Here is a 27,241-nt window from a genome sequence, read left to right on the forward strand (position 1 = left end):
ACTTCGTGATGAGCTGACCACTTCCAAGAAGGCTTCCAAGCAGACTTCCAAGGCTGGGCTTTCAATTCCACCCACCACGGTTGATACTTCGGGAGAGGCCAGAAATCAAACAGGCAGCAATTCTGATATTTGGAACTGAAATACCTCCCGGGTGAGGCCATGGATCCAGGTCCTCAAGGCGTTTAAGCCCCAGCTTTGAGAAGCTTGAGAGGTAATGAAAAGGATAAATGTGGGCCCCAGGGAAGAGCAGGGCACAAATGGAGGGGGCATCTTCGGAAGCAAGAGTTCCTACACGTGTGTTAAGGATTCTTGTCACTCCTAGAGAATCAGCAGGCGAGTGTAGCAAAAGGTCTTTCAGTCCCTGCCTGTCCTTGTCCTGCCAGAAGTTTCAGGCTGTCTCAACCCCTGGGCACCAGGGCTGGGACACTAAGAAACCCCTTGCCACAGCCAAGTGGGCCTAGGAGTAATTGTCGCAGTTGATTCACTAGGGGTCAGCGGTGTGCCGGGGGCTCGCATGGGCATTGAGGGGGCTTCTCTCATCCACACGCCTCTGTGTACTCGGTCTGCTGCTTTCCTGGCCTCTCTTTCTGGTCACTGACAGTACCCGTTTTCCCTCCAGGTGTCCCTGGGGCCTGCACAGGGGTCTGGGTCCTCTTAGCTAATCAGTCTGTGTATTGAACCCTCTCCAATCGCAGCCTCTGCCTGGTCCTCAGTTTCAGCTGGGCTTTTCTTCAGATTTCCCCTCACTTCACAGCAAACCCTCCTGACCTCTGACCAAGAAACACAAAAACATCCAGAACCATTCATTCACAAAATAAATATTTACTGAGCACCCACTCGATGCCAGGCATGCCGTGACCCAGTTGTGAACAAGTCAGACACGATTCCTGTCCAGAGAGAGACTACTGTCTCACAGGACACAGACACTGAGCACATAATTACCAAATAATTTAATAATTGTACAACCAAAGTGACCTCAACCTCTTTACCCATGCAACTCACTCTTTCCTCTGCTACCAGAACAACCATAGTTCTGAGAATTCTAGGGAGATGCTAACAGATAATACAAATTCACTGCAGTTGCTGCTTGTCCTCAGCCACTCTCACTTCCTTTTCACCGTATCTCCATGCTGCCCCCGGTCTCTCCAGCCTGTTTTGGTCCCAAACACAAACACACGGTCCTTTCCCCATTCTCCTCAGAACACAGCACGTAGCTGCTGGGCTTGAGAAATTTTACTGAAAATCTGAAAGTGACACAGGGAAATTACAACCTAAAAATAAATACCAGCTTTCACTGTCTCCCGAATCCATCCAGCATCAAAGCATGCTCCTGCTGCCATCTCCCTCCTCAGCTCTAAGCCTTCCCCAGGGCCCTCCCTTCTTGTAACCGATCAGAAGTCCTCTGTTTTTGTGAACTCACTTCTCCCATCTCACCCCATAAAGACAGCCATTTACACAGTGGCAACCCAAGCTGGCCTGTCTCCCTGGGGATTAATCTACTCACTTCCACTTGCCATACATCTGCCTGCATTCATTCATCCTTCCGTTCCAGAAATAATCATTGAGCACTTATTTTGTACCAGGCATTGTGCTAAGTGAGGACAAGAAAAGACAGCAGCAAACAAGACACACAAGACCCTGCCTTCGTGGAAGAGACAAGCAGTAAATCAGTAAACTAGAAACTAGCTCTGACAGTTACAGCTTTCAATGCTTTTATGAAATTTTTTTTTAAAAAACTAAGGTGATGTGACAGATGGGGGTCTCCAGATGTTGGGAGTCCCACTTTAGAAAGAGGATTCTCTCTAAGGAGGTGACCCTTGGGATGAGCCTGAGAGATTAAGAGCTGGACTTCCCAAGGCAGGCTAAACATATATCTAAGGTGTCAGCAAAGAGGAGGCAACATTTCTTTTGAAAATTTTTATATCTAATATACTTTAAAAGGCATGGAAACAGACACTTTGGGCAAAATGAGAATGCTGTATATCTTACCTCCACATATTTTAAAGTTTAATATTGTTTTCATTTTGATTTACATGGGCAGGTTAGAGTATTCAATCTTTTCAGGGATTAGAACCTCTTAAGTCTTCCTCAAGCCCCAGAAGACACCAGAAAGGGATGTTCCAGGCAGAGGAAGAGCAAGTGCAAAAGGCCTGTGGCAGGAAAGAGCTTGGCCTCTTCCAGAGGTAGGAAGAAGGGATGGGAGCAGCATGATGGAGGTGGGGGCTGAAACTGGTGGGAGAGACAGGTGGACCAGGGCCTGGTGTCATAGATGGAATAGCTCTTAACCCTAGTTACATAAGAGAATTCCCTGATTTTTTTTCTTTTTTTTTAAATTTCTGATGTTTAGGCTTTACCCCAAGAGAATTAACTGGCCTGGGGTAGGGTTGTAAAAACAGATTTTTTAAAGTTCCTCGGGTGATTCCAGCTTGCAGGCAGGATTAAGGACCACTGACACAGGGCCTTGAAACCAGTCAGAGAGACAGAAAAATGAATGGTGAAGATCTGGACCCTGGGATCAGACAGTGTGGTTTTGAATCCCATTTCCACCGACTAGCTGTGCAATCCAAGGCACATCACTCAAGCGTCCTGTCCCTCAGGTTCCCCACCTCGTAGGCTTGTTTGTAGGACTAACAAGTTAACACACACAAAGGCCTTAGAAACCACATATTAAGGATGCAGTGACTTTTAGCTTTGACCACTCTATGTGAGCAATAATGGCAGCTTGGCCCAGGCTGGAGGCAGTGGAGGTGGAGGGAAGCGGACAGAGTCAAATTGTATATTTGGAAGGAGAACAAACAGGACTTGCTGAAAAACTGGCCGACAGAGATGAGGAAAGAAAGGGAGTAAAAGATGGTTTCCATATTTTGGGGCTTTAGCAATCGTATGGAAAGTGGTAACATTTTACCAAGATGTGGAAGACTAGGAGAGGAACAAATTTTGAAGAAAGAAATTCGAGAATTTCATTTTTTGTGTATTAAGTTAAAGATACTCTATTAGATATCCAAGAAGAGGTATCTGTTAGACAGCTTACTACATAATCCTGGAGCTCAAGAGAGAGAAACCAATTTCAGAGTCATTAGCACATAAAGCTAATGGTAGCCACTAGCCACTTATAAGGTGATTTAATTTAACTTTAATTAAAATTAAATTAAAAATTCAGTTCATCAGATGCTTCAGCACATTTCAAGAGCTCAACAGACACAAGCAGCTAGTGGCCACCCACCAAATTTAACAGCACAGATGTAGAACACGTCCATCACTGCAGAAAGCTCTATAGGAAAGCACTGAGTCCCAGTCCATGGAACTGTAGGAAATCATTTACGAGTGCTTCACAATTGTGCCTACACATTAGAATCACCCCAGGAATTCAGAGTCAATTCATCTTGGGGAACTCTCAGGCCACGGTAGTCTTTAAAAGCTCCCGGGATGATTCTAAAGTTGGAGCCAGGGCTGAGAACCACTGACCTAAGGAAACAATGTAGGTGGAGAAGCAGGATCATGGTGGGGCCCTGGGGTACCCCAACATTAAGGGCAATGATCTTTCATCTCGGCTCAACACTGGAATCACCGTTAGAGCTTTAAATATTACTGATGTTTGGGTCCTGCTTGTAGAAATTTCTAATTTAATTGGTCTCGAGTACAGCCTGGACTGCAGAAATTTTAAAAGCTCCCCAGCGATTTTAATGTTCATTCAAGGCGGAGGACCACTGACTGACAGAGGAGAAAGATGTAACAAAGGTGATCTTGGAAGAAGAAAGTAAAACAGTGCAATGAAAAACAGGAGAGGGCAGCGTCCCTGAAGCAAACAGAACAAAAGTGTTTCTAGAAGGAAGAAATGGTTCTATCTGTTGAATGCTAAAATTCAGTTCATTTACTAAGCATCCCATTAGATTTTGGTGGACTGATGGGATAGAAGCCAGATGAGAGTGGGTAAAAGAGTGAATGGCTGATGAAGAAATGGATACAGTGATTGAAGACAACTTTTAATAAACAGTTTCAGTTACAAAGAATCCTGACAGCAGCGGGATAATGACCTGGGGCCATGGACTAGGCTTTTTAAGATTCAGATAGCAGAGTATGTCTGTATACTGATGGGATACTATAATAAAGAAGGAGAAAGTGATTATTCAGGAAAGAGGAAGGATCTGGCAGGAAGCTGACTTTGTAGCCAAAATCCCTACCCTCCTTTCTCCTTGCTTATAGATCCCCAGGGTTTTTCGAGTCCTCTGGGCTGTTGTCCTTTCCCCAGTTCAAAGATTAGCCTTAGCCAGTGATTCCCAAACTTTAGCATGCATCAGAATGACCTAGAGGACTTTTTAAAATACACAGACAGCTAATCCCACATCCAGAATTTCTGATTCTGCAGTTCTAGGATAGGGGTCCAGAATCTGCTTTTCTCACAAGTTCTCATGTGATCTTACTGTTGCTGGTCCCAGAAAGAACCTTTGAGAACCACCAGTCCAAGGTCATGGTGGTAACCCTTTCCTTCAGGAGCAGTCTTAGGGATGGGCGTTTAATGCAGTTCTGGCCACTGAAAGGAAGCCTCTAGGAAGATTCCAGGAAAGGTATCTTTGCTGATAAAAGAAAAAGAACAGTCTCTCTCCTTGCACTGGATGTTGTCATAGTGAATGCAACGCCTAGAACCGTGACAGCTAACTTGGAACCATAATGTGAGTCGGGCTGTGGCAAGTCTCCACGCTGAAGATGTCAGACTAGAAAGATGGAAAGAACTGAGTTATTTTTTAAAATATATATAAAGTTACATTACTGAATTAATCCTGGAATCTTTGTCTTGTGAAACGATAACTTCTCTTATTGTTAAACCAGTTTGAATTAGATTTTTACCTGCAGCCCAAAGTGACCTAAGTTATTCGTAGATTTCCAAGACCTTAAATAGATGAATCAGATGAGATGGCAGGACAGTCTGCATAGAAAGAATCAGGGATGCTGCCCTCCTGGTAAGGAGACAGAAGGTAGAGCATGTTGGTACTGATGCAGATTGATCTGGTGGTTGAAAATGAAGGGTCCTTGTCTGGGTCCTTCTATTTTACCAGGGCATCTTTGACTGCATGTCCCATAAATGGAGAATGGAACTCATTCTCTTCCTCACCAAATGTGTTCCTCCTTTCTTCTCCAAACCTGGGGGTCACTTCCAACTCCTTTCCCTCCCACAGTACTGAGACATCCAGTTTTGCCTACAACTTATCATTCAAACCTGTCTCCCTCACAGATACAGAGAACAAACTAGTGGTTCTCCAGTGGGGAGAGGAAAGGGAGGAGGGGCAATGTAGGGGTGGGGGAGTAAGAGGTCCAAACTATTGGGTAAAAAATAAGTTACAAGGATCTATTGCACAACATGGGGAATACAGCCAGTGTCTTATAATAACTATAAATGGAGTATAACCTTTAAAACCTGTTAATCACTGTACTGTACATCTGCAACTTACGTTGTGCAGCAACTATACTTCAATAAAATTCTTTTAAAATGATAGTAGCTATTTACTAGGGCTTATTGGTTTCTTGGAATAAAATCATATTATCAGCAACAACAACCATGATAAAAACCTGTCTCCCTCTATCCCCACCGTCTCTGTCTCAGCCCAGTCCCTCACCACCTCCTGCCTGAATTTTTCTGACAATGTCCCGCTCACTGCCTCTAGCTCGTTTCCCTCTTATGCATTCTTCTCTGGGTCATACACCGTGATCTACTTAAAAATGGCGACCTTGTCTAACGGTTCTGCTGCTAAAATCCATCAAAGTTTCCCACTGCCTATAGGATAACAAGTTCAATACGAGACAAACTGATGGCTCTGATGAAACCCCTCAAGGAAATATGCAATCGTGCTAGCTCCGAGAACACAGTTCCCGCCCTCACTGAGTTCACAGTCCGGCCAGGGAGACAGACAATGGAGTTGTGAAAGGGAACATGAGGAGGCACGTGAAGCAAACAGAACTGGCCTCATCTAAGCAGTAGGGAAGCCCTCTCTGAGGAAGTGAGCACAGTGACACTTGAAGGATGAGTAAGAGTTCACCAGGTCAAGGGGAAAAATGAAGAAAGCGTGCCAAGGGGAGACAAGAATCTGAGGAAGGATCTGAAGCTGGGGAAGAACAGTGTGTCTGGCACCTAGAGACCAAGGGTTGAGGAAGATTATAGATGTAGTGAAACTGGAAGAATAGGCAAGGACCAGATCACGGGTGAACATATAAGCCATGCAAAGCATCTGGGACATTATCCAAAGGACAATGTGGGGATCCAGTGAAAGGTTTTAAAGAGAAGAGGGACACGCTCAGCTTTGCTTGTTTTTTTAAGATTACAATGGATTGGAGTGGGTTGGATTGATGGTCAAGACCCGGAGCAGAGAGACCAGCTATGAGACCACAGTAATAGTTCAGGTGAGATGACAAGTGCTTCGACGAGGAGGGCGGCAGAGGGGATAGAAAGCAAATAAAATCAAGAGATATTTAAGAGGTAGAATGACAAGTCTTGGTGATTGTTTGTGCATGAGAGGTGTCAGAGACAGAGGAGCAAAGGATGGCCCCCAGGCTCAGGACCTGAGCTCCTTAGGTAGACAGGGAAGCCTAGATTAGGAAAGACAGGGTCGAAATACTGGGTTTGGCTTTAGACAAGGGAAGTTCGACGCCTGTAAGACATAAGAACAGGCAGGGAGACAACCGGGTCTAGAGCTGAGATTTGCTTGCTGTCTACACAGCCTTGGGAATAAACTCGGTTACCTAAAGAGAGCATGCGCAATAAGAAAAGAGGCTCCAGGCTGAGTCCTGAGAAACACTGCATTGAGACGTTAGGTCAAAAGCAAAAGTGAGAAAAAGAGCTAAGGACAACCAGGACCTACTGTACAGCACAGGGGGCTGTATTCAGTTTCTTGTAACAACACAGAATGGAAAAGAATCCGAAAGGAAAATATATATGTATGTCTATGTATAACTGAAACACTTTGTTGTACGCCTGAAACTAACACTGTAAATCACCTACACTTCAATAAAAAATTAAAAAAAATTAAGTAAGTAAATAGATAAAGGGTTCTCATCACAAGAAAACTATGTGCCATGATGCATGTTAACTAAACTTATTGTGGTGATCATTTTCACAGTTGGTACATATGTCCAATTATTATGCTGTACACCTAAAACTGACAGTGTTACGTGACAATTGCATCTCAATAATATATATAGCAATAAAAAAAAAAGAACTAAGGAGTGTCTGGAATAGGACAGGACAAAAACTAGGAGAATATGATATCATGGAAGCCAAGGAGACTGTCCCCAAACCCATCCTCAAGTCCAGCTAGCACTTGAGCTTGAAGGAAGCTTCTTGTGCTGATCAAACTTGCACAGCACTGTGCCTGTGGTATGCGGGCTGCAGGGTGCCGCTGCTCCCAGCCCATCGTGCCTGCTCCAGCAGCTGGTGGCTCTGCTTGGCCAGAAGCCAAGAGGGACAAGAGCAAATCATCTATGAATGATCTGTTCCTCGGTATTGATTTGTCAAGGCCCTGGGGTCCCAGGAGCAGTGGAGGGCTGCCCGAGAGTGAGTCAACTGCTGTAATGTCAGACACTAAGTTGAGAGTAGAAGTGAAAGGTGAAGGAGCCAGAGTGGAGGGAACCCAGCCAAGATGCCAGGTCTTGGGCAATTTCAAGCCCAAGGCTCTGAACAAAGGACAAGTCACTATGCCTAAAATAACCTCCCAGGAGAGTTTTAACTGATCATTTTGTAATCGTTATCCCAGTTCTGACTTTCAGGTCAATGTAACCAGCACTGATTGGGCCCCTATTATATGTTAGCAACGCGGAAGGTACAAAAATCTGGTCTTCTGCAGAGATGGGGCAAGCCCATGGGAACAAACGAGAGAGCTGTATAAACCAACACACGGTGCAGCGCCAGCCTGCAAGGTGCAAGCCAGAGGCAGCTGAAATTCACAGAAAGGAGACAGCAGTGCGTGCTGGCACAGGCGGTGGTGGCTTCTTGGAGCACATGACCTGAAGGAAGGAAGACAGAGTAGAAAGAGAACAGCACTTCAGGGAGGAAGAAGAGGGTGAGCAAAGGTGAGGCGGCAGCAGTGAGAATGAACTGTTCTTTGGGCTCTGAGAAACCCTCTGTGGAACAAAGGCTCCTTGTTGGAGAAGAATGGGGTTTGAAGTTAGGTGAGTAAGGAAAGTCACATGATAGAGGTCCTGGATCCAAGAATACTGATCAAGTCAATTTAACATGCAGAATCCAAGAGTCTATCATGTGGGCAATGAGAAATGATCTGGGTTTTAAAAGGGCAATTAAGAATAAATATTTAACTTAAGGAAGTTTTTTTTTAAGTCTTTTTGTTTTCTTCCTTTCTTCCTTTCTTTCTTCCTTTCTTCCTTTCTTTCTTTTTTTTGATGGAGGTACTGGGGATTGAACCCAGCACCTTGTGCATGCTAAGCACATACATGCTCTACCACTAAGCCATACCCACTTCCTAATTTTAGAAAGATTTATTTGGTGGTAGTGTTTGAGGTGAATTAGAGAGGAGAGGACAAAAGGTCAAAAAAAAAAAAAAAAGGTCCAAAATACAAACAAACCCTGGATGTTTCTCTGAGTATCCACTAAATATTTGACTGCATGCAAACTTAGCAAACATAGCTCCTCCTCTACCAGTCCAACGGGGAAGATATTCATCAATCCCATAGTTACTTATTAAGGACCTGCCTGCTATGTGCCAAGGGTTATACTGGGCCTTGCAGACACAGTAAAGAATAAAACAAAGTTCTGGTCTTCATAAAGGTTATCCTCTAATGGGTGTGGAAGACAACACAAAAGCAAACCAATAATTACATCAGTATAAAGCCAGGTACTAAGCACTACAAAGGAAAATACAGCAGGGCATCCAGCAGGGAATGGTGGGATAAAGTGGTCAGGGAAGACCTCTCCAAGAAAATGTCTGTATTTCTAACTCAGGGAACAGGCAAAATGGAGATGCCACTGCTAGAAATAAGCATACTGAGAAGGTGATTCAGTTTGTAAGAGTACAGGAAAAGTGGAGGTCATGTTTTACAAGTAGCAAGCTTGTGATAAAAGCAGGATATCCACCCAGAAATGTCTAGATTCTAGAAGTCTAATGTACAAGGCTAGAGGAAGATAAAGGTTAGACGTGTAGATTTAAAAACCACCCACTGGTATTTGAGAGATAAGAACTTTCCCTCCAAAACTAATTTACACGAAATGAAAGTAACTCAAGGACTGAAAAAAAAAATTGGAGTGTAAGGTAAACAAATAGTTTTATTATGTCTCCTAGGATGTTCTCCTTCCTCCAGCCTCCTGGAATCTCCTGGAGGAGTGGGCAGTGATGTTGGTAAACAGCAAGAAGCTGTTGACAAAATAATAATAGTAATAATTGAGGCTCATACACAATCAACCATCCAAAGAACCGCTGCTGTCCTCTGTTCCTTCCAACCCTCAGGCACAGTTGTTGGGACAGTGCCATCCCTCTTCTGTCCTTATTCCTCGGACCACATGTTGCCCCCTTGTGATGGCTTCTTCTGCTGATAGCTCTGAATGTTTTAATGTTTGGGAGAAAGGAATTTGGAGAGCAAAATCAACGAGCTTTAAATTGACCTCTCTTGCCTTCCTAGAAATGGCAAGAATTAAATGTTAGGATAGACTCAAGGATTCTAGTTCCCGGAACCTTCCCAGTTTCAGCACTGTTAGTCCTGCATCCTGGAGAAATCCCTCAGGAACCCCTAGGCAAGCAAGGATGGCGGGTCACCCTTCTGCTGGGTTGACCCGCGTGATGCAACACAAGCCTTTATATCTCTAATGAGATATCAGTGCAGTCAAAACGCATGCTTCGTTTCCCAAGCCTTAGCCACACTCCTAACCTAGAAACTGGCTTCTCCTTCCCACTCAGACAGAGGAGCTGTGTCAGGGACTCCCAGGCATGAGGCGACCCTAGATTCCTCAGCCTTCTATTCCCACCATCTCCCATTCAGCCTCAGCTACCACCTAAACCAGGAACACCAAATCCACCAGTGACCCTAGTCCATAGCACTTGCCGCTACCCTCTCTGCCTAGCCTGGCCAGCAGCCTGGTGGGGCCTGGGGACTGAAGTCAGATTCTCAGAGCAAGAGGGGAACCCCTCTGAGGTGATGTACCCAGCCAGAGCATATCGCAAGAAAGGGGAACCCCACATAAATTACAGTCTGCTGACCTTGGAAGACGTGTGGTTTGCGTCTCTGAGTTACAGAATACCGGAAATGCTTACTGAAGAGTCAATTTCAGAGTTTTGGGTTGTCTCTGAGTTACAGAAATACTGAAACTACGTACTGAAGAGTCAGTTTCAGAGTTTTGGGTCCAAGGCTCCAAAGGGCTGACTCACCTTCAGAGCAGAAACCACGTGAAAGCCCTTATATTAAGACGTACCGCCTAGGCCCCTCGAGAGCCACAGAGGTTGAAGCTCACACAGATCTCGGGAAATCTCAGAGATCACGCCTGCCAGCTACCAGAGACTTCTTCAAAATTAGAAGGAAGATTCAAAGAAAATGCTGAGACTGACAGTCATCTCTCCTGTTACAGAATTTTCCGGCCTGACAAGGTTAAAACAATAAGCCGGAAACACAAGCCTCCAGGAATAATCTCAGTTTGGCCCCTTGTCACCTGGACTGCTTGTGTACAAACTAAAATGCAGAGTTTTAAGTAAGTTCCTTAGGTAACCTTGCCCGGTCTGCACACACAAACGCTACAGCTTAACTACGAACAGCCAAAGCGAAGGGTTGGTGGTGGTGTTGCCTTTTGAAACTGAATTGTCTGGGAAATTGCCTCAGACCCCAAAGAAAGGTTAATGTTAAAATTTCTAACGACCCAAATATATGATCCCTGAAACATCCCTTTCCCAGTCCCTCCCCACAGGGCTCGGCCTGGCCTGACTGACTGACATTGACAGGCTGTTGCAAGATTGCATCACTGACCTTTGCAATTTTCTGGCCCAGTCCGATTTCCCCCTCCTCTCCCTGCCCCGTCCCTTTCTCTGCTAGAGGTGCTTGGCCTGGTATCTCTCCTTTCCCCTACTTGCTAACTAACTCTGGTATATGGATAACCAAAGCTAAACTAGAACACACCCCCAGACAGGCAATGATGTTTAAACCCAATTAAAATTAATCCTACTCTCCTCATGCTTTCAAAAGTACTCTCTACTCTAGCTTCTTGCCCAAACTGTCAACTCTCACCCTTCTGCCCCTAAACCGTTTCAATGATAAGCTGATCTGGTACAGCGGTGTTGGCCCCCAGATGCAGGGACGTGGCAAATAATTACTCAGGAGGGCATGACATATTTGCAGTCCAGACCAGCAGACAACTTTTACCAACAGCTTCCTTCCACATTCACCTCCCCCTAGCCCCTAATTTCACTTCCTAGTGGGAGTGGGGACAGTTTGGATTTGATGGCAGTTCCCTGATACACAAGATTACAAACACCTGTAGGAACAGAGGCTGACCACACACCACACACACCCACGTGGGCACACACCCACATCTATGTATAAAGATCACCCTCAATGGATTGCTATCTATCCAGTGACCATAGCATTGCAAGCACTTATGAATAAAACCAATCAGACCAAAAAGAAATAGTCTAAGCACCAACTGTGTTATACAAATCCTGGAGACCTCTTCTGTTCATTGCTCAGATCCCTCCCCCTTGCCTTCTATTTCCAATCCCTATGTGTGTGGAAAGATGACAGTCTTTCTAAATAAAAACTAATTTTTCATTTAGGTAGAATCCCAGGTGTCTTCAGTAGGGGTCCTTCTCAGGCTGCCCCGAACAAGGGAAGCTGTGACCCACCCACACCATGAAGAAAGTTTGGAAATGAACGCGGATACCTCCCTGGGCTCCGGGCCCTCACCCTTGTGCATCCAGACCCTCCCTCCCCCGCACCCCCAGCTCACATGGCCCAGGAGTGCACAGCTCTTGGCCACCTCCTGGAAGGTCCCTGCCCCGCTCCACCCCTCCCCCTTCCTCTTCTCCCTCCCTTCCTTCCTCTTCTTCCCCCTCCCCTCTCTGGCTCTGGCTGCACGGGCCCCAGCCCCGGGAGCCCAGGAGGCGGGGCTCGGAGCAAAAATATAAGCAGCCCCGGGACGCTGTCCCGGTACCAGTGGCGGAGTCTCCCTCCGAAAGAGCTGGGGCTGCGGAAAAGAAGGAGGAGGAGGAGAACGCAGAGGCGCGGATCCCCGCACACGCCGATCGCGCGGCGCCCCTAGGTGAGCCTCGCGGAGAAGAGCGCGGTGGGGCGCGGGGTCCCGGGCGGGCTCCCCTCTCTGCGGCCTCCCCCGGGAGGGCTGAGTGAGGGGTGCTCGGGAAGCTGGAACCATCCTCCGTGGCTAAAGGTCCCCCTCTCCTGTTCCGCTCCTCCTGCAGGTCACTCCCAGCCCGAGAGCCCGGAGCCGACCGAGATGGAAACGATCCAGGAGCTGATTCCTCTGGCCAAGGAGCTGATGGCCCAGAAGCCCGGCCGGAAGCTGGTGAGGCTGTACGTGCTGGGCGGCGTGCTGGCCCTCGTCGGCGCGGTGCTCGGCCTGATGGAGACCCTGTGCAGCCCCTTCACCGCCGCCGACCGCCTGCGGGACCGGGAGGCGGCCGTGGCCGAGCTGCGGGCCGCCCAGGAGCGGAAGGCCCTGCGGGAGCGGGCCCCGCTGGAGAAAGACAAGCCGCCGGAGGCCGTCCAAGGCTGCCGGGCCCTCTCCAACCGGCTGCACGCCTCCTAAGAACCCTGGGGGGGGGGGGGGTGCGGCGGAGGGAAGGGGAGAGAGACAAGGGAGAAGAGGGAGCCAGGGCGCGAGGGTCGGGCTCCCGTGGGAGCCTTGTGCTGTTGGGACTTGCTCCTGAGAAGCCACTGACTTCTAAGACTGAGCTACCTACCACACGGATCCACCAAAAGGAGTTTGGGACTGAATTTTGCTGCTGTGCAGCACTGAAGAGGGATGACATGTCCAAAACTAGGTACCTGTCAGGTATCTGAGTGCATCTACCATTTTACACTGCGTTGAAAGGAGAAGACATCCTTTTTATATTTTTATTGTTATTGTTATTATTATTATTATTATTATTATTACAGTGACCACCATTTTGCATTTTGAAATAAAAAAACGTTTTGTACTCTGTCTTAGCATCTAATTCATGAGGGGCATGGTTTCCTGGGGTGGGCAGCAGGGAGAGCAGGTCTGCTGGTGAAGGGGGTCTTACGGGGCACAGCGGAGAGAGCAGTTTGCTGAAGGTCAGGCAACACTTGCTTGAATGCTTCCCATTCCAAGATTGATGTTCCATGCTTATAAGTCTGTTGAGAATTGTTTTTGCTTTGTGTTCGGAGTGAGAAAAGAGACACTCTTATAAATTCCCCTAGACTTAGCATTTTAAGATAAGAAGCTAAATCAAGGAGGGGAGGGTATAGCTTAGTGGTAGAGTGCATGCTTAGCATGCATGATATCCTGGGGTCAATCTCTAGCACCAACATTTTTTTAAATGAAAAAAATTTTTTTTTTAAAAAAACAAGATAAATCAATTTCTGAGCTAGAGTAAGTGAATGAGAGATACTGATTAATTCCAGATCAGAAAACCTATTTGCCATCTCACACCTGTGCCCCAGAGGCTCTGTGGCTGATACCTCTTTCTTCATAACTGCATTTTAGCGTGTGAGAAGGAGGCGGAAGGAGAGGAAGGGAGGGAGGGAGGGACGGAAGAAACTAGTTAGTTTGTAGGAAAAGAGGGAAGGCAATCTCCCAAGAACATTTAATTGGATGTCCAGTTCTACCCAGCCTTCCTCCACACAAACTCAAATCACAGTGAAGCCTTCGGTTAGAAGGGGGATAAAGCTGGTTGTAGCAGACCTGAGTCCTCTTCTTCCAGGGAAGGTGGTGCTCTAGGGTTCAACACAAGAAATTTTAAGCAATGGCTCTTAAAGAGGTAGCCTGGGACAGAAGCCTAATGCCACTCTCCTCGCGATTTTAATACATCTCCTGCCCTAACCAGGTGCAGACATTTCACTCTCGCCATCACTGCCTGTGCATTTTTGCAGACATAGGAAGACTCATGCCATTGCCTCTGACCAGACTCTCACCACCACCACACTCATCCCACACATACACCCTTCCATTTTATTTCTGCCAACTCAAAGTCCTGTGCAGCATTTCTGGCCCTGATCGGGTGCCATCTCCGCTTGAAATCTCTCCTCATCACTCCAAACAAAAAAGCAGTCAGAATCCAGTGACACACAAGGCAAAAGAGACATACTTAAAGGAAGAGCAGAATAGCCATGAAACCACTGTTTCCCCAGTTTCCAAAACGGGAAACTTGGCCCTGTATTAAGGTGACATAGCCTCACCTTAAGTGTCCAAAAAACTCAGGAATTCACCCAATCTTATTCTCTCAGTTGGCCTTCCCAAGTGCCTTGCCTATTATGTTTCCTGTTCGTCCACCCACACAGCCACTACCTGGTCCAGTTCTCAGCGTCTCAAACCACCTTCTGCACTCTCTAGCGGGAGAGAATTTGCCCCAAAACATCCACTGTCGGACTGGGGATGGAGCCCTTCCTTCCCTACCATGCATCCTGTTGCTCCTCCCCCAAAAAACCATCAGAGCCTCAACTCCTGTACCAGGTTTTCTGGTGTCTCTGTGACCTGCCTGCGTCTCAGCTCTTCTACCTGACTTGTCACGCTGAACCCCAGGACCCTCCTAGTCCCTTTCGGTCTTTTTCACCTTTGTTCACATTACCCTTCCCACTTGAATGCCCTCCAACCCACGATCTCCACACCTTCTGAAACCATATACCTCAAATTCTCCAAGAGAGGTATGATTTCAAATATCCTGCCTCTTGTCAAACTATATATCAAATCATGGACTCCGATTTTTGTTTGAGAAGGTAATGCCTATATTATTTGGTTTGCCTGTATATAAAAATATTTTTTTACATGTCTGCCTAAATATGTAGGAAATGCCTATGTATTTTTAGTTTCAAAGGCTATGCTTCATGCCTATTCATGTTCAGATTAACCAACCCCATCAAATCTGAGCTATTGAAATCTTTTCTGTCCTCACTGATTTTTCTCATTTCTCTGAATTCTCACAGGTCAGTCAGTCTGGGTCTCATACCGGATCATGCAGTAATGGATCATTTTTTCCCAGTTGTTATACGGAGCTGGTCTTCTCTCTCATAGCATAATCTTCTTGATGTCTTCCTCTTTAGTGCTGAAAGAAATGATCAAGTCTTAGGCAAACAGTAGGTTTTTCATATATACTTGATGTCTCAATTAATCTACTTATAAAGTGAGAGTAGTGGTTCTCAATGGGAAGGGAAGCAGTTTTGTCCCCCAGGAGACATTTGAAAATGTCCAGAGACATTTCTGCTTGTCTGGTAGTGAAGGAGGGGTACTCCTGCTGACATCTATCTAGTGGGTGGAAGCCAAGAATGCCATTAAACATTGTATAACGCACGGGACAGCCACTCACAATAAAGAATTCTCTGGTCCAAGAATTTCAATGGGACTGAGATTGAGAAATCCTGGGTTAAAGGAAAGGAAAGGAAAATGGTTTGTTCAATAGTTTCAGAATTAAGGTTGTGAGGTTGCCTCACAAGATTATGTCTGGTTGTGATCAAACTAAGTCCCTCTCCCACACAGGGACAAAAATGGTCCTTGGCCTTTTTCTGTTTGGCAATTTTTATCAGCAACCTAGGAGAAGTGATAAAAGATACACTTATCAGTTCTATTTGGTGATACGGAGCTAAGATAGTAGTGTCAGGATTCAAAATGACTTAATAGGCTAGAACCATGCACTGATGCTAGCCAATTGAAACTGAATAGGAAAGAAGATACAGCACAGAATTCAGGTCCAAAAACCTGTTGCATGACTATGGAATTATGAAGACTTATTCTAGCAGCAGATCATGTGAAAAAGACCTAGATATTTTCACTAATTACAAGCTCAATAGAATCCAACAAGGATTTGAGACAGGGCTGCTAAATTAAACTAACACCTTATTAGCAGAAGTAGAAGTCCAGGAAAATGGAAAAAGAGGTGGTTTTGTTTTACTTTGCAGTCTGGCAGGTGGGAAACCGAAGAAGTTAAGTCAGAATGCCTGAATTTGCTTGGGTTGGACTCCTCTATTCGCTAGCTCTAAGACCTTGGACAAGTTACTTATAAACTCTCTGCCTCAAGTTACTTCAATTCTTTCCTCATTTATAAAACGGTACCTTCTGAGTGAGATAATTTTGCAGATTAAATCAGATAATGCACATAAAGTGCTTACAGCCATACCTGGCATATAGTAAGCCTCCAGCCAATGATAGTTGTCATTGTTATATTTCTTGAGAGATCTTGACACACAAAAACCTGCTTAGATCAGAGTAACTTGGGCAGATAAAATTCAGAAACCCTGTCACATACAGAAAAATTGAATGGATCTAGAGAATATAAGATACAGTAGTGTCACATAACAATTGCCTCCACATATTTGAAGGGCTGTCATATTGGTCCAACAAAGTCCAATAAAATGCACTTGTGGTACGTGGCTTGAAAATGCAAAACTAAATTAACACGTAGGCGTGCAAGGAAATGTGTCATTAAGAGATCAGAGTAATTCAAAACATAATGAGCTGTGATGTATAGTAAGCTTCCTGTTACTAAAAGGGCCCAAGCAAAGGTCAGAGATCATCTACCGGGGATGGTATGAACTGGAGGGGAGATTTCTGAACTTAGAGGGAGGTTAGTTAGATGAGCTTTGAGGTCCCACCCACTTACATGATGCTAGGATTCTGTTTAATACAACTACCAAATAGGGAATGTATTTCCCATTCCAGCTTCTTCTCTATGTTTTCAGTGCCTCTTTATTCTTTTTCTTAGCATAGTAAACATTTTCCTTCTTGCTGGATGACTACTAAAAGTAACGGATTTCATTTTGAAAATAAACTATTTCCTGATTAAGTTTACCTCTCTTAGAAAACACTTTACCCTTGTGGTCCTTTAACCTAGGGGTACCCACAGTTAGTCAAGTGAAGCCTTCATTAGTCACCTTGCCCTTTGACAAAACACCACAAAAGTCTGCTCTATTAACATTAATAAATATATGTATATAAATTTGTGCTATATCAGATGCCGACCTGTCCTATGTTCTATGAAAACAACTAGTAGGTGTCAACTGTGAGACTATTAAAATGTTTCCACATTCTTAGGAAAAGTTTGATTGTTCTATAATCATGGTATCCAGAACCAGTCTTAAACCCACCAGTTCAATCAATGACAGCTCACCTCTGGTAACATAATTTTACAAGCCAACCAGTCGATAACAGTCCCTCACTTCTGAGGGCCATAGAACCAGGAACTGACTCACCCCATAAATACATTTCAGAGTGCCAACCAAGCAACAAATAAATACACTTCTACAGATGATGTCAGCCCACTTATGTCCAGAAAAGTACACCAAACTCTGAACTTCACGTTTCCCCAAAAAGTAAAAGGTATACTTACTGGGTTCCTTGTGTCTAAACTCTGTTTGCCCTTCAGATCTACTGCCAGGTAATCAGTCTCAACACTAATCTGAATTTGAGTAGTTTCACTGAGTTTTCACTGCTTCTGTCATTTATAACCAAGTAGGTCTTTGTATAAAATCATTAGGCCTCAGTCTTTGTGTAAAGTAATAGAAATTTTAGTTTATAGATGTACATTCTGGTAAATAATTACACCTAGGCCTTTGGGTAAGTCATTAGACATTTTGACTGGGTGGTATACCACAGAGTAATTAGACATAGGTCTCATATAAGTTCATCAGACTCTTTTTTTTTTTTGGAGGTATATCATTTGATAACTATATTTGCCATTAAACTGCTGTTCCCTTGCTGTTCACTTCTCCTTTGCTTTTGTTTATCAATGTTATGAAGTCTTACGTGTTTTGTTGTTGTTGTTGTTCTGGAATGCCTTATTTCTGATATACAAATAAGGAAGTGTTCCCTATGAACAGGCCCAATAAGTCACCAATCCAATCTGGTCCTAAGGGACAACAGTTCGAGGTCCATTAGACAGGTACCTACTCAGGAAGAGGCAAATAATCAAACCTGGCTCTGGGTCCCCTACAAAAGAGCCCTCCTTGTCTTACTCATTGTGAAAAGAAGTCAATTTTAGTCTACATCCTGGGGTCAAAAATTTTCAGGTCATCGATTACAAGGCCTTCCCTAACCTTGGCTTAGACGGGGAATCCAAGACAACCATTCCTGGGCACACTTCCTTACTAAGTGAACCCTCGCAGCTTTCTTGGGCTCTTCTACATCAGATCGGCACGTTCCTCTCTGACAAACGCCTGCTTCCTGTATACAGGTGCCCTGTCATCCTAACACTTGCACTTACTTTGATAAGGGGCAAAAACCCCGAGCTTAGAATAACAATGGCCACCATGAGGGAACTTTTTTCATGTCAAAATCAATAAATTAATACATTTAAGAGGAACCCCAGACATCTAAAGAGTTAGCAGTTTGCTTCTTTGATTAGTATGCTTAGGCCTTAAAAAACAAAATTCTAAGTCCAGCATGGTCTTGCTCAAAGACACTTATAACCTTCTGGAACCCACCCTCATTTCATTTTTCTCTCTTCCACTTATCTTTACCTGATCTTCTATATGAGCTGCCTTTTTTTTTTTCCAGAGTTTTCTTTGGGAAAAAAAGCAATTACATTGTAAAATCGCTAAACCAGAAGGCAACCCTAACGAAGTTAAATTGAAACCCTGGTCTGGAGCCATATTAAGAGTTATAATTAAGGATTTTCCTAAATCTCAGGAAGCCAGGCAGAAATCTTTTACATAATTTGGGATTTTATTAGGTATTTACTCTTCTGGACTACAGATCTTTACCGACTAACTCAGTTAATTGTTAGTCCTTCAGCTGGAGAAAAATATTTGAAAGCAGCCAGGTAAGAAAAGAAAACTTAAATAACTCAGCTGTGTGAAATTAAAAAAAAAAAAAGTGCCTTAAGAGGGTGAGAAAAATTAGAAAATACAGTACAGAAGACAATTCCAGAAGCCTTTCTTTAAAAGATATCTTGGACAAAAAATTCAAAATTATTAACTAAAAATGAAAACAGACTTTAGGAAACTTCCAAAGAGCAATCTGGAGTAGACCCAACAGTTGAAGTAAAGGAGACTTGTTTTTTTCATTTCTTTTCTTTTAATGAGCTCAAATATTACTTAGGGAGTTTAATGAGAAAAAAAATTAAGTGAAATCCAAAACTGGCAGTTAAGAAAACATCCAGTGTGTGACGAGACCTTTTCAGAGAGCCTTACAAAGTGGATAAGCTAGAATCAACAGAACTTCTAGATATAACAACTGGCTCCTGAAAGAAAAACAAGACGAAAAAGTCTTCCATCCTCTAAGACTTGGGAGCCTGTAGATAAAGAAACGGGTAAATATTGCAGATATCAGGGTTGTTGGAAGAACCAGTGTTCCGTTTTGGCTAAGAAACAGAAAGATGACTATCCAAAATCGGTCCAGTGATGCTGTCCAAAGGAGACACTAGAACCCAGCAATTCCAGCCCTCCAAGGAACAGAGAGCTCAGTGTGCAGCCATGTTAGTTACGCTCCCCACCAGGGCAGGGCTCTGTCTAGTTTGGCTCACGACTCTGTTCCCAGTTCCAAGCCCAGTGCCTGGCAAAGAGCAGGTGCTCATTAATCTGTTGAATGGAGAATAAATAACTAGATGAAGAAAGTAAACTTTTTGTTGACGCCTTGTTGTCTCTACCTTAGTTTTAAAGAATGAAACCCTCTGACGTGGTAGGAGACCCTCTGTCATCAGTCCGTGTGAATCAGGCTGGAATTCCTATCCCTACAAGTGGAGTCCCTACCCCATCTGGATCCTGTCTCCCTTCTGCCGTCTACTCCGCACTCCAGTGGATGTGAGCACCATAATGGTTTATAAGTAACATAGATGACTCTCTAAGGAATTCATAACTGAGAAACGACCCACAGCCTCACAGAGTACATCAGATTGCTAGTCTCTCCCAGTGGGGAAGGAAAATCCGCCCAAACCCAGTTCTTGTTTTAGTACTTTCCTTTGCGGCAAAGCCAGGAATCCAAGAGTGAGCACTTGCTAAGGGTGGGACAGGGTCTGCCTGGTATGCCTCTGGCAGATCTAGAGCTGACAACAGTAATGGATAAGTCTCCAGGGCAACCAGGACCGCTTCCAAGCACTCCCACCCTGGACGGCCACAGGGGTCCTCTGTCCTTTGGGGAGCCCTGATGTGTGATGCCCAGGACCAGCCCACTCTGCCCTTCCTTTGGGGCTCGTCTCCCGGTGCCTCCCGGCTGCAAGATCAGTCCTAGCATAAAGGTCTTCTTCCTTGGCCTGGGTTTTACCTCCTTGTATCAGGTGACAGAGCAGCTGGTTCCAGCCCCAAATCAGGTCTTCTGACTCCTCCCAGAAACCAACCAACTTCTGAGCAGGAAATCCTGCCCCTCCCGAAAGAGTGGGAAACCGCAGAGGAAGAGAGAGATGAAACAGAAGGGAAGGCAGAGGAGGAGGGAGAGGGAGAAAAGAAGCAAGAGGAAAAAGGAGACCAATAAAAAGAAGTCAAATTTGGTTGAAACCTCAAGGTAAGACTTTTTAAAATCACAATAATATATAATAGCATCACTATAGGTGTCAGGGCCTAGTCCATACTAGGTCCTCAAAAACCGCTACTGAACTAATGCCTCTATTGGAATAAACTGGAGGGCTGGGCTAAGAGAGACTTCAATGCCAAATGCGGTCAAAAAAAACCCCAAAAAAACAAAAACAAAAAGAAACGCCCAATAACCCTTTCAATGTGTAGGAGGGAAGATGTGACAAGACACAGATGGAATCAGATGTCTGTTGCTGGCATTGAGCACATTCTGATCATTTTGGGACAAAAAGTTAAGTTGGAGCAAAAAGTTGCAAAAATAGTTTTTAAAATGTCTGCGTGTTCTTTTGAAATCATACAAAGATTGCAGGTCGTAAGCATTATTATAAAGTGGCTTTAAAGCGATGACAGAGCACAAACCCTAGGCTGTATCTTGGGCGTCGCTAAGAGTGCCGGGATCCTCTATTTTGCATCCAATCATCAGCTGGCTTAATAGTTTTAATATTGAGAGCTGGAGCTTTGAGGAAGGCTCCTTTTATCTCAAGGAGTCTTGTTCAGTGGACCAAGGGAGGCCGAAAGTTGTCAATCAAAATTCTTCCCGTGTTATTCACCTATTCCTAAATCCCGGGGCCCTCTGCTGCTCCGGATACTGACCTGAGCCTGTTCAGACAGAGTTCAAAGGTGCTTCTTTCAGGTCCATTAGTGAGAACCTGACAGAAACAGGAAATGCCTTCCCCACTCCCCACACCCCCATTTACCCAAACCCTCGCTGACTGTCAATAGACAGTATCTTCCAGAAGGTAGTAGTTTACTAATCCAATCACTTGGGGGGATTCAAATAGCTCAGCACAGGCTTTCAAGGTGCCTGTAGCCCGTGATGGTGTGTTTACATAACAATTGGCTTTGAAGAGACCTGCTCCCCCAACTTTTCCAACAGAGCTAAACAAGCCAAAGGGACAGACTTCAAGTGTTGTTGTTTTGTTTTGTTTTTTTCCTCTTTTAGTGCCAGTATTTCTCTTTGGGTTTTGTGTGAGTAAATCACAGTCAGAAGCTGAAAGGAGGGTGGGAGAGGTAAGGAGAGATAGAAGAATCTCGCTCCTGCTCACCTGCCAGAATTTGAAAGGAACTGCCTTTCCCTCTTCTGTATGATACGAAAATAAAATCCAAAAATCCTAGCTCTTTCTTTACACTAATGTCAGTACAGCTAAAAGCCTCCGTGCATCCAATTTCTGAGCTGGAACAAATCTTAAGGTAATCTAATTTAATTCCTCTTGTTTGCCAGCCGAGGGAATTGAAGCCAAGGCAGGGGCAGGGCCTTGTCAAGGTCACCTATGTGTCAGTGGTAGAGGGGAGACTAGAAATCAGTTATCTTGGTCCCACCCAGGGGCCTTTTAAGAAACCACCCAAACTTTATTAGAAGGTGCCCCAGCCACCCACCAACTTCTGATTAAATAAAATAAAATATTCAGCTGAAAGATGCTCAAGTAATCCTTACCTGGCAGACACGGGAAGAAGGAAAAGATTTTCCTAGCAGTTAAGCTTTTCCAGAATCTGTTTTGTAACTCTCAGGGGACTAGAGAGAGTAGAAGAAGGCTTTAAGGCAGGCTGGTCACTAGAGAACTGGAATATTTTACATTCCTACCACTGAGCCAGCATTTTACATATCTCATCTGTTTATATGATCTCACAGTATCCTCATTTTACAAATAATGTTTTTTTTTAATTTGCTCAAATTCACAGAGAGAATAAGATATTCTTATTTCTGCACCTCTCATTAGCAGGTCCAGGATCAGGCTGTAGACTGATGTGGATATTTCTAGTTCAGGGATGGGCCCCTCCTTACTCAGGTCCCTCCCCAACATGGACTCTGGCTCCAGCCATTTCAACCTACCGGAGGTCACTCTGACATGTTAAGCTATTTCTAGACTCCTTCCCTAAAAATGTAACAGTTCCCTCTGCTTGGTATAGCCTTCCCTCAATTTCTTCATCTCCATAATTTGGACTTACTCTTCAAAGCGTAGCCCCTGGGCCACCTCCTCCCAGAAGGCTTCCCCACTGCCCTGGGCTGACTTGGATGCCCTCAGCTGTACTCTGTGCACCCAGTGCACATTCTGACTACACCACTGTGAGCTCTGATTTACAATTACACTGTTGTTATGCTGTTATTATGCTATCGTGAACTTTGATTTACTTGTCTACCTTCCTTATACTTAACTACAATCTTCCTGAACCAAATATTACTCAGCTTTTATATTTCTGGCACCGAGCACAGTTTGGAGGCATTTATTCGTGCTCAATAAACATTTGGGGAAAATGGATAAATGAATCAATGAAATATTTCCCTCCCTCCTTTTCTTCCATTCAAATGACTTAAGAAAAAGTCTCACTCCCACACTGTTGACTCTTGGGTACCTTGGGAGGAAGACAAGTCCGTGCTACCACACGCTTCTTCTCATGTCAAGCCTGAGAGGCTACTCCAAAGAGGGCTCCAGGGCTAAACGTGCCGTTTGAACAATCATTCATTTCTGCTCCCTAATAAGTGCGCTGACCCAGGAGGAGAATTTGCATGCTATAAATCACAAGGACAAAGAGAACCAGAATGGAGACAACAGCAGATGAGAAACATCAGCACCCTCTAGGAAGATACAGTGGGTGAATGAGTGACTTAGCAAGAACGAGTGACTTAGCAAGCCAGAGACTGCTGAAGCCCACAGCCCATGACGAGACGCCAGCAAGAAGCCACAGAGCCCAAGAGAGGCTCAGGGATTAGGGCACCAGGAACCTCAGCGTGCAGAGAGAGGGATGGGGCAAAAGTAGGAGAAGACATTCCAAATCCCCTCCCTCCTCCCTTGCCCGCCAAGAAGAAGGAAAGTTTATCTTCTAGAGAAACTGGCCACAGGGGCGCCAGGCTCAGGGACATCAGGCTCAGCAGAGTGTGGGCTTAGGCATGGAGCTAGAGACAGAGGATAAAAGGAAGATTCCACACTGAAAGATGAGATTCCCCAGCCCCTTGTCCTGGCTCAGCTCCCCAAACAGGCACAGCCCAGCTTATATCCCTCTGCATTCACCTTTTTGCAGCACCTCCCCCTCCCAGGCAGAAGAATTAAGGATTCCTCCTTGTAAAAAATGTCCAAGAAATAAAAAAGAAAAAAAAAAAGACTACAGACAATGATACCTTCACATAGCCTCCGGATTATCCTACAGTGGAACCCTACTGTTGACAAGCCCTGCCCTCGCACACAGAGCTTCTAACAGCCACGGAATGTACGCCAGGGATCACCAAGCATCAACTGGCTTTGATGGTGGAGTCCCCAACATAGACAATCGAGAAAGCGGAAGAAACTGGCAACAGCCCAGGCAACATCAGGATCCCCCCACGAATAAGGGAAGACAGTGTATCCGTCAGTGAAGATCAGGGAGCCGAAGTTTTTAAAAAGGAGGAGAGAACAGAAAGGAGCTTTTTAAAATAAAAATACAACTGGAACTTTAAAAATTAAAATGAAACACAGGAAGATAAAAATTGACATTCTCCCAGAAAGTAGGACAGAAAGGTTAAGAGATGAAAAATACGGCAAAAACAATAAGAAACTCACAGGATCCATCCAGGAGCTGTGACATCTTCTAATAAGATTTCCAAAAAGAGAACATAGAGAAAATGGAGGTGAATGCATTAACCAAAAAGATCATTTCTCCAAAGTTTCCCGTAATGAAAGATTTGAATTTCCATGTGGAAAGCACCCAGTAGGTGCTCAACACAACAACAACAAGACTCTCCCCAAAGTACATAATTTAAAATGCTAGAGCCTCAGGAAAGAAAAGGATTCCCAAAACTTCTAGAAAGAAGAAAAACAGGTCACAAACCAAGGATCAAGAATCCAGGCAGTAATTGAACTTCTCTGTATCAACATTGGAAGCTGGGAACTGAAAGGCAATAGAGCAATGTCTTCCAATTCTGGGAGAAAATCATCTCCAATCTTGAAATCCTTACCCAGCCAAACAATGAATCAGGGAGAGGGTAAAGTAAGGACAAGCAGGCAGAGCTGACAGTATGTGTGGCCAGGGTCTGATGGATTAAAGCCCGTGTAAAGATGCTAAACGCACAACAGTACTTCTGCATCCAAGGTCTTAAAAAAAGTTCCCTCCCATTCATGAGGCAGTCAACCAAGAAAAAGTCGGACCTCCCAGGTGAATGGCAAAGGCTATCAGTCTACCTAGATCCTAGTCCTGACTGGAATAAGAAGACTGGGGGCTCCAGAGGGAATGTCCCCTTGGAAAAAAACCAGACAGATTATCCAATTAATTTGACCAATTTATTTGCATTTTGTTGCTCCTATCAGAGGATTTGGAGAACATGGACAACCAAGTAAGCAAACAAACAAAAACGAGTGGTTATTAACTCCCACAGAGGGAAAAAATAGAAGAAAAGAAATGCAATCATAGTACATTACATTGCTAAGCTGTAAAAAATTAGTCGTAATAATATGAATACTGACTACTGATTTAATTAAAATTGTGATTTAATAGCTAGAAGGAAGGGAATGAGTAAAAACAAAGAAGTCCTAATATTCCCTAGTAGGCAGTCAATAGATCATCTCTAAAATTGCAAACTCAAGAAATAGCAGTAAATGTTTTAAAATATGGAGTTGATTCCTAGAGGAAAGAAATAAGATTTTAAAACGTGGTTGCCTCTGAATGGGACTAGGACATGCGGAAGGGAGGAACACGATTGCTGTTATTCATTATAAGACTTTTGTTACCATGTGACTTTGTAAACCCTCCTCATGTATTATTATACTAACAAATACAAAAATTATTTAGAAAGAGAGAAGAAAGAAATGGCTCAGTCAAAACAGCAGTCTCCTTGGATTACATTCTGTCTACCAGTCAGCGTGTTGATAGCTGGAGCCATTAAATTAAGTCTCGAAAAAGGTATATTTAAAGTATTTACCTAATTACCCAGAGGAGTTTGCCGGTCTTTCTAAAGGTTACTTCAGAATCACCTGGGGAGCTTTGCAAAAATACAGATTCCTTGTCTCGCTCTTGCTGGTTCTGATTCAACAGTCTTGGTGGGGCCTGGGAACCTTCCCTTAGTTCCCCCAGATGATTCAATTGCACAGCAACGTTTAGGAACCACCGGACTAGAGCAGAAATTGTGAATGTGTGTAGGGAGGGGTGAAGGAGAGGGGTTATATGTGATTTGTGTGTGTGTAACATATCGGTATGTTGTGAGTCTGTCTTCCTCATTCCCTTTCTCTTTCATCTTCTTGTATCTTAACCCATAAGTCTCTGGACTGCTAAAAAACACTGCCAGAAATAAAGATCCCCCATCCCTGTAATTTTAAACTCTGGCCGTCTGTGCTTTCTCTCCCAGCCCTGGGGCTCTCTCTGCTGGCAGAAGCCTGTTAAAACTCTTAGCATCCTAAACCTAGACATTCTCCCTCAGTTCCTGTAAGGCCATTTTCCCCGGCTGCTTCCAAGCCTTCAAACTTCATGAACCTCCCATAAAACAGAAAAGGAAAAATTCAACCAACATGGGAAAGACTTTCCTGCCTTACAGGTGTTAAGTACACAAAGATCAGGAAGGAAGCAGAACAAGGCAGAAATGAGAATAAGCATTACATATTGCGGTCAAGCCTGAGGAAAAGGAGAACTTAAGTTCTCCACCACCACCCCGCCTTCTTCCTCCCCCTCCCCCAAGAGAGATGGACAGACAGGGAAGCCACACCCACCTGCCTCTCAAAAATCGAAGAATATGAAAAGGAATATATGTATGAATATGTATGACTGAAACATTGTGCTGTACACCAGAAACTGACACATTGTAACTGACTATACTTCAATTTAAAAAAAAAAAATCGAAGGAAACTCACTAAGCTATAAGGCTCACTGAATTGGAAGCAGAGGACAAGAGCTCCATATCCACCCTCGCTTTACTTCCTCGATTTTTCTTTTCTGGAGTCACGTGCCAGATCCTCAGACCCCTAAATCATGCCCCTTCAGTGATGCTGTCTATGAACTTTGTTGGATTTTTCCCACAAGCTGAAAACATGCTGAACTTAGCACAGTATCTGGCACAGAGAAAATGCTCAAAAACGGGAATGAAAATTTAACTCATTGCTATCCTAAAAACTCAGAACCCTCCTTCCCATCTGCCGCCTTCCAGAGCTCCTCAAAAGTCCCCGCTTCCCCACGCTCACACTAAACATTTTCTTTCCTCATGTCCAGCACTCTGCAAGCCACAGCATTCCGGCTTTAGTGCTTTCAGAACTCTCTAACAGGACTCCAGTGATTCCTATATCCAGACCCAAAGTGTTTTTGCCACTTGTCATCCTCCTCAACCTCACAGAAGCTTCAAAGCTGTGACCTCTGGCATCTCACTGAGAGCACCGTCCTACCCCGGCCCCAGGTTCTCTGTTCTCTCTGGTCTTTCTGCTCCCTGCTTCCCCTCTGCTCCCCTCCACCAGCTCTCATCTTCTGTAATGTCCCACAGTGCCCTTCGTCCTCTCCCTGGGGTTGTCATCCACTCCTATGGTTTGAACTTGAAAGAATATGATTTAATTCTCCCCAATCTGTATCTCTAGCCTAGACCTTTCTCCTGACCTTCAAATACCTAGCAGACATCTTTGTCTGT

General features: G+C 44.5%; 3 protein-coding genes across 6 annotated transcripts in view; 2 read left to right on the forward strand and 1 right to left on the reverse strand.

Annotated features, from left to right (window-relative positions):
- Positions 1-27,241, reverse strand: part of LAMB3 (laminin subunit beta 3) — a 141,357-nt gene that overhangs the window by 47,679 nt on the left and 66,437 nt on the right. For 3 of the 4 annotated variants that reach the window (XM_072948481.1, XM_072948482.1, XM_072948483.1), the window contains exon 3: positions 15,123-15,218. The gene's annotated coding sequence lies outside the window, so the exon portion shown is untranslated. Of the gene's footprint in view, positions 1-15,122; positions 15,219-23,785; positions 23,920-27,241 lie in introns of those variants that run through there. The other variant, XM_072948484.1, reaches the window with a different exon arrangement.
- Positions 12,092-13,138, forward strand: G0S2 (G0/G1 switch 2). Its single transcript, XM_015234735.3, has 2 exons — positions 12,092-12,238; positions 12,396-13,138. The coding sequence occupies exon 2, from the start codon at positions 12,431-12,433 to the stop codon at positions 12,740-12,742; it is 312 nt and encodes a 103-aa protein (XP_015090221.1). The 5' UTR covers positions 12,092-12,238; positions 12,396-12,430; the 3' UTR covers positions 12,743-13,138.
- HSD11B1 (hydroxysteroid 11-beta dehydrogenase 1) overlaps positions 20,476-27,241 on the forward strand; it is a 32,595-nt gene continuing 25,829 nt past the window's right edge. The window contains exon 1 of the mRNA XM_072948485.1: positions 20,476-20,602. The gene's annotated coding sequence lies outside the window, so the exon portion shown is untranslated. The remainder of the gene's footprint in view (positions 20,603-27,241) is intronic.

Source organism: Vicugna pacos, chromosome 23 (genome assembly GCF_048564905.1).
Source record: "Vicugna pacos chromosome 23, VicPac4, whole genome shotgun sequence".
Taxonomy (NCBI): domain Eukaryota; kingdom Metazoa; phylum Chordata; class Mammalia; order Artiodactyla; family Camelidae; genus Vicugna; species Vicugna pacos.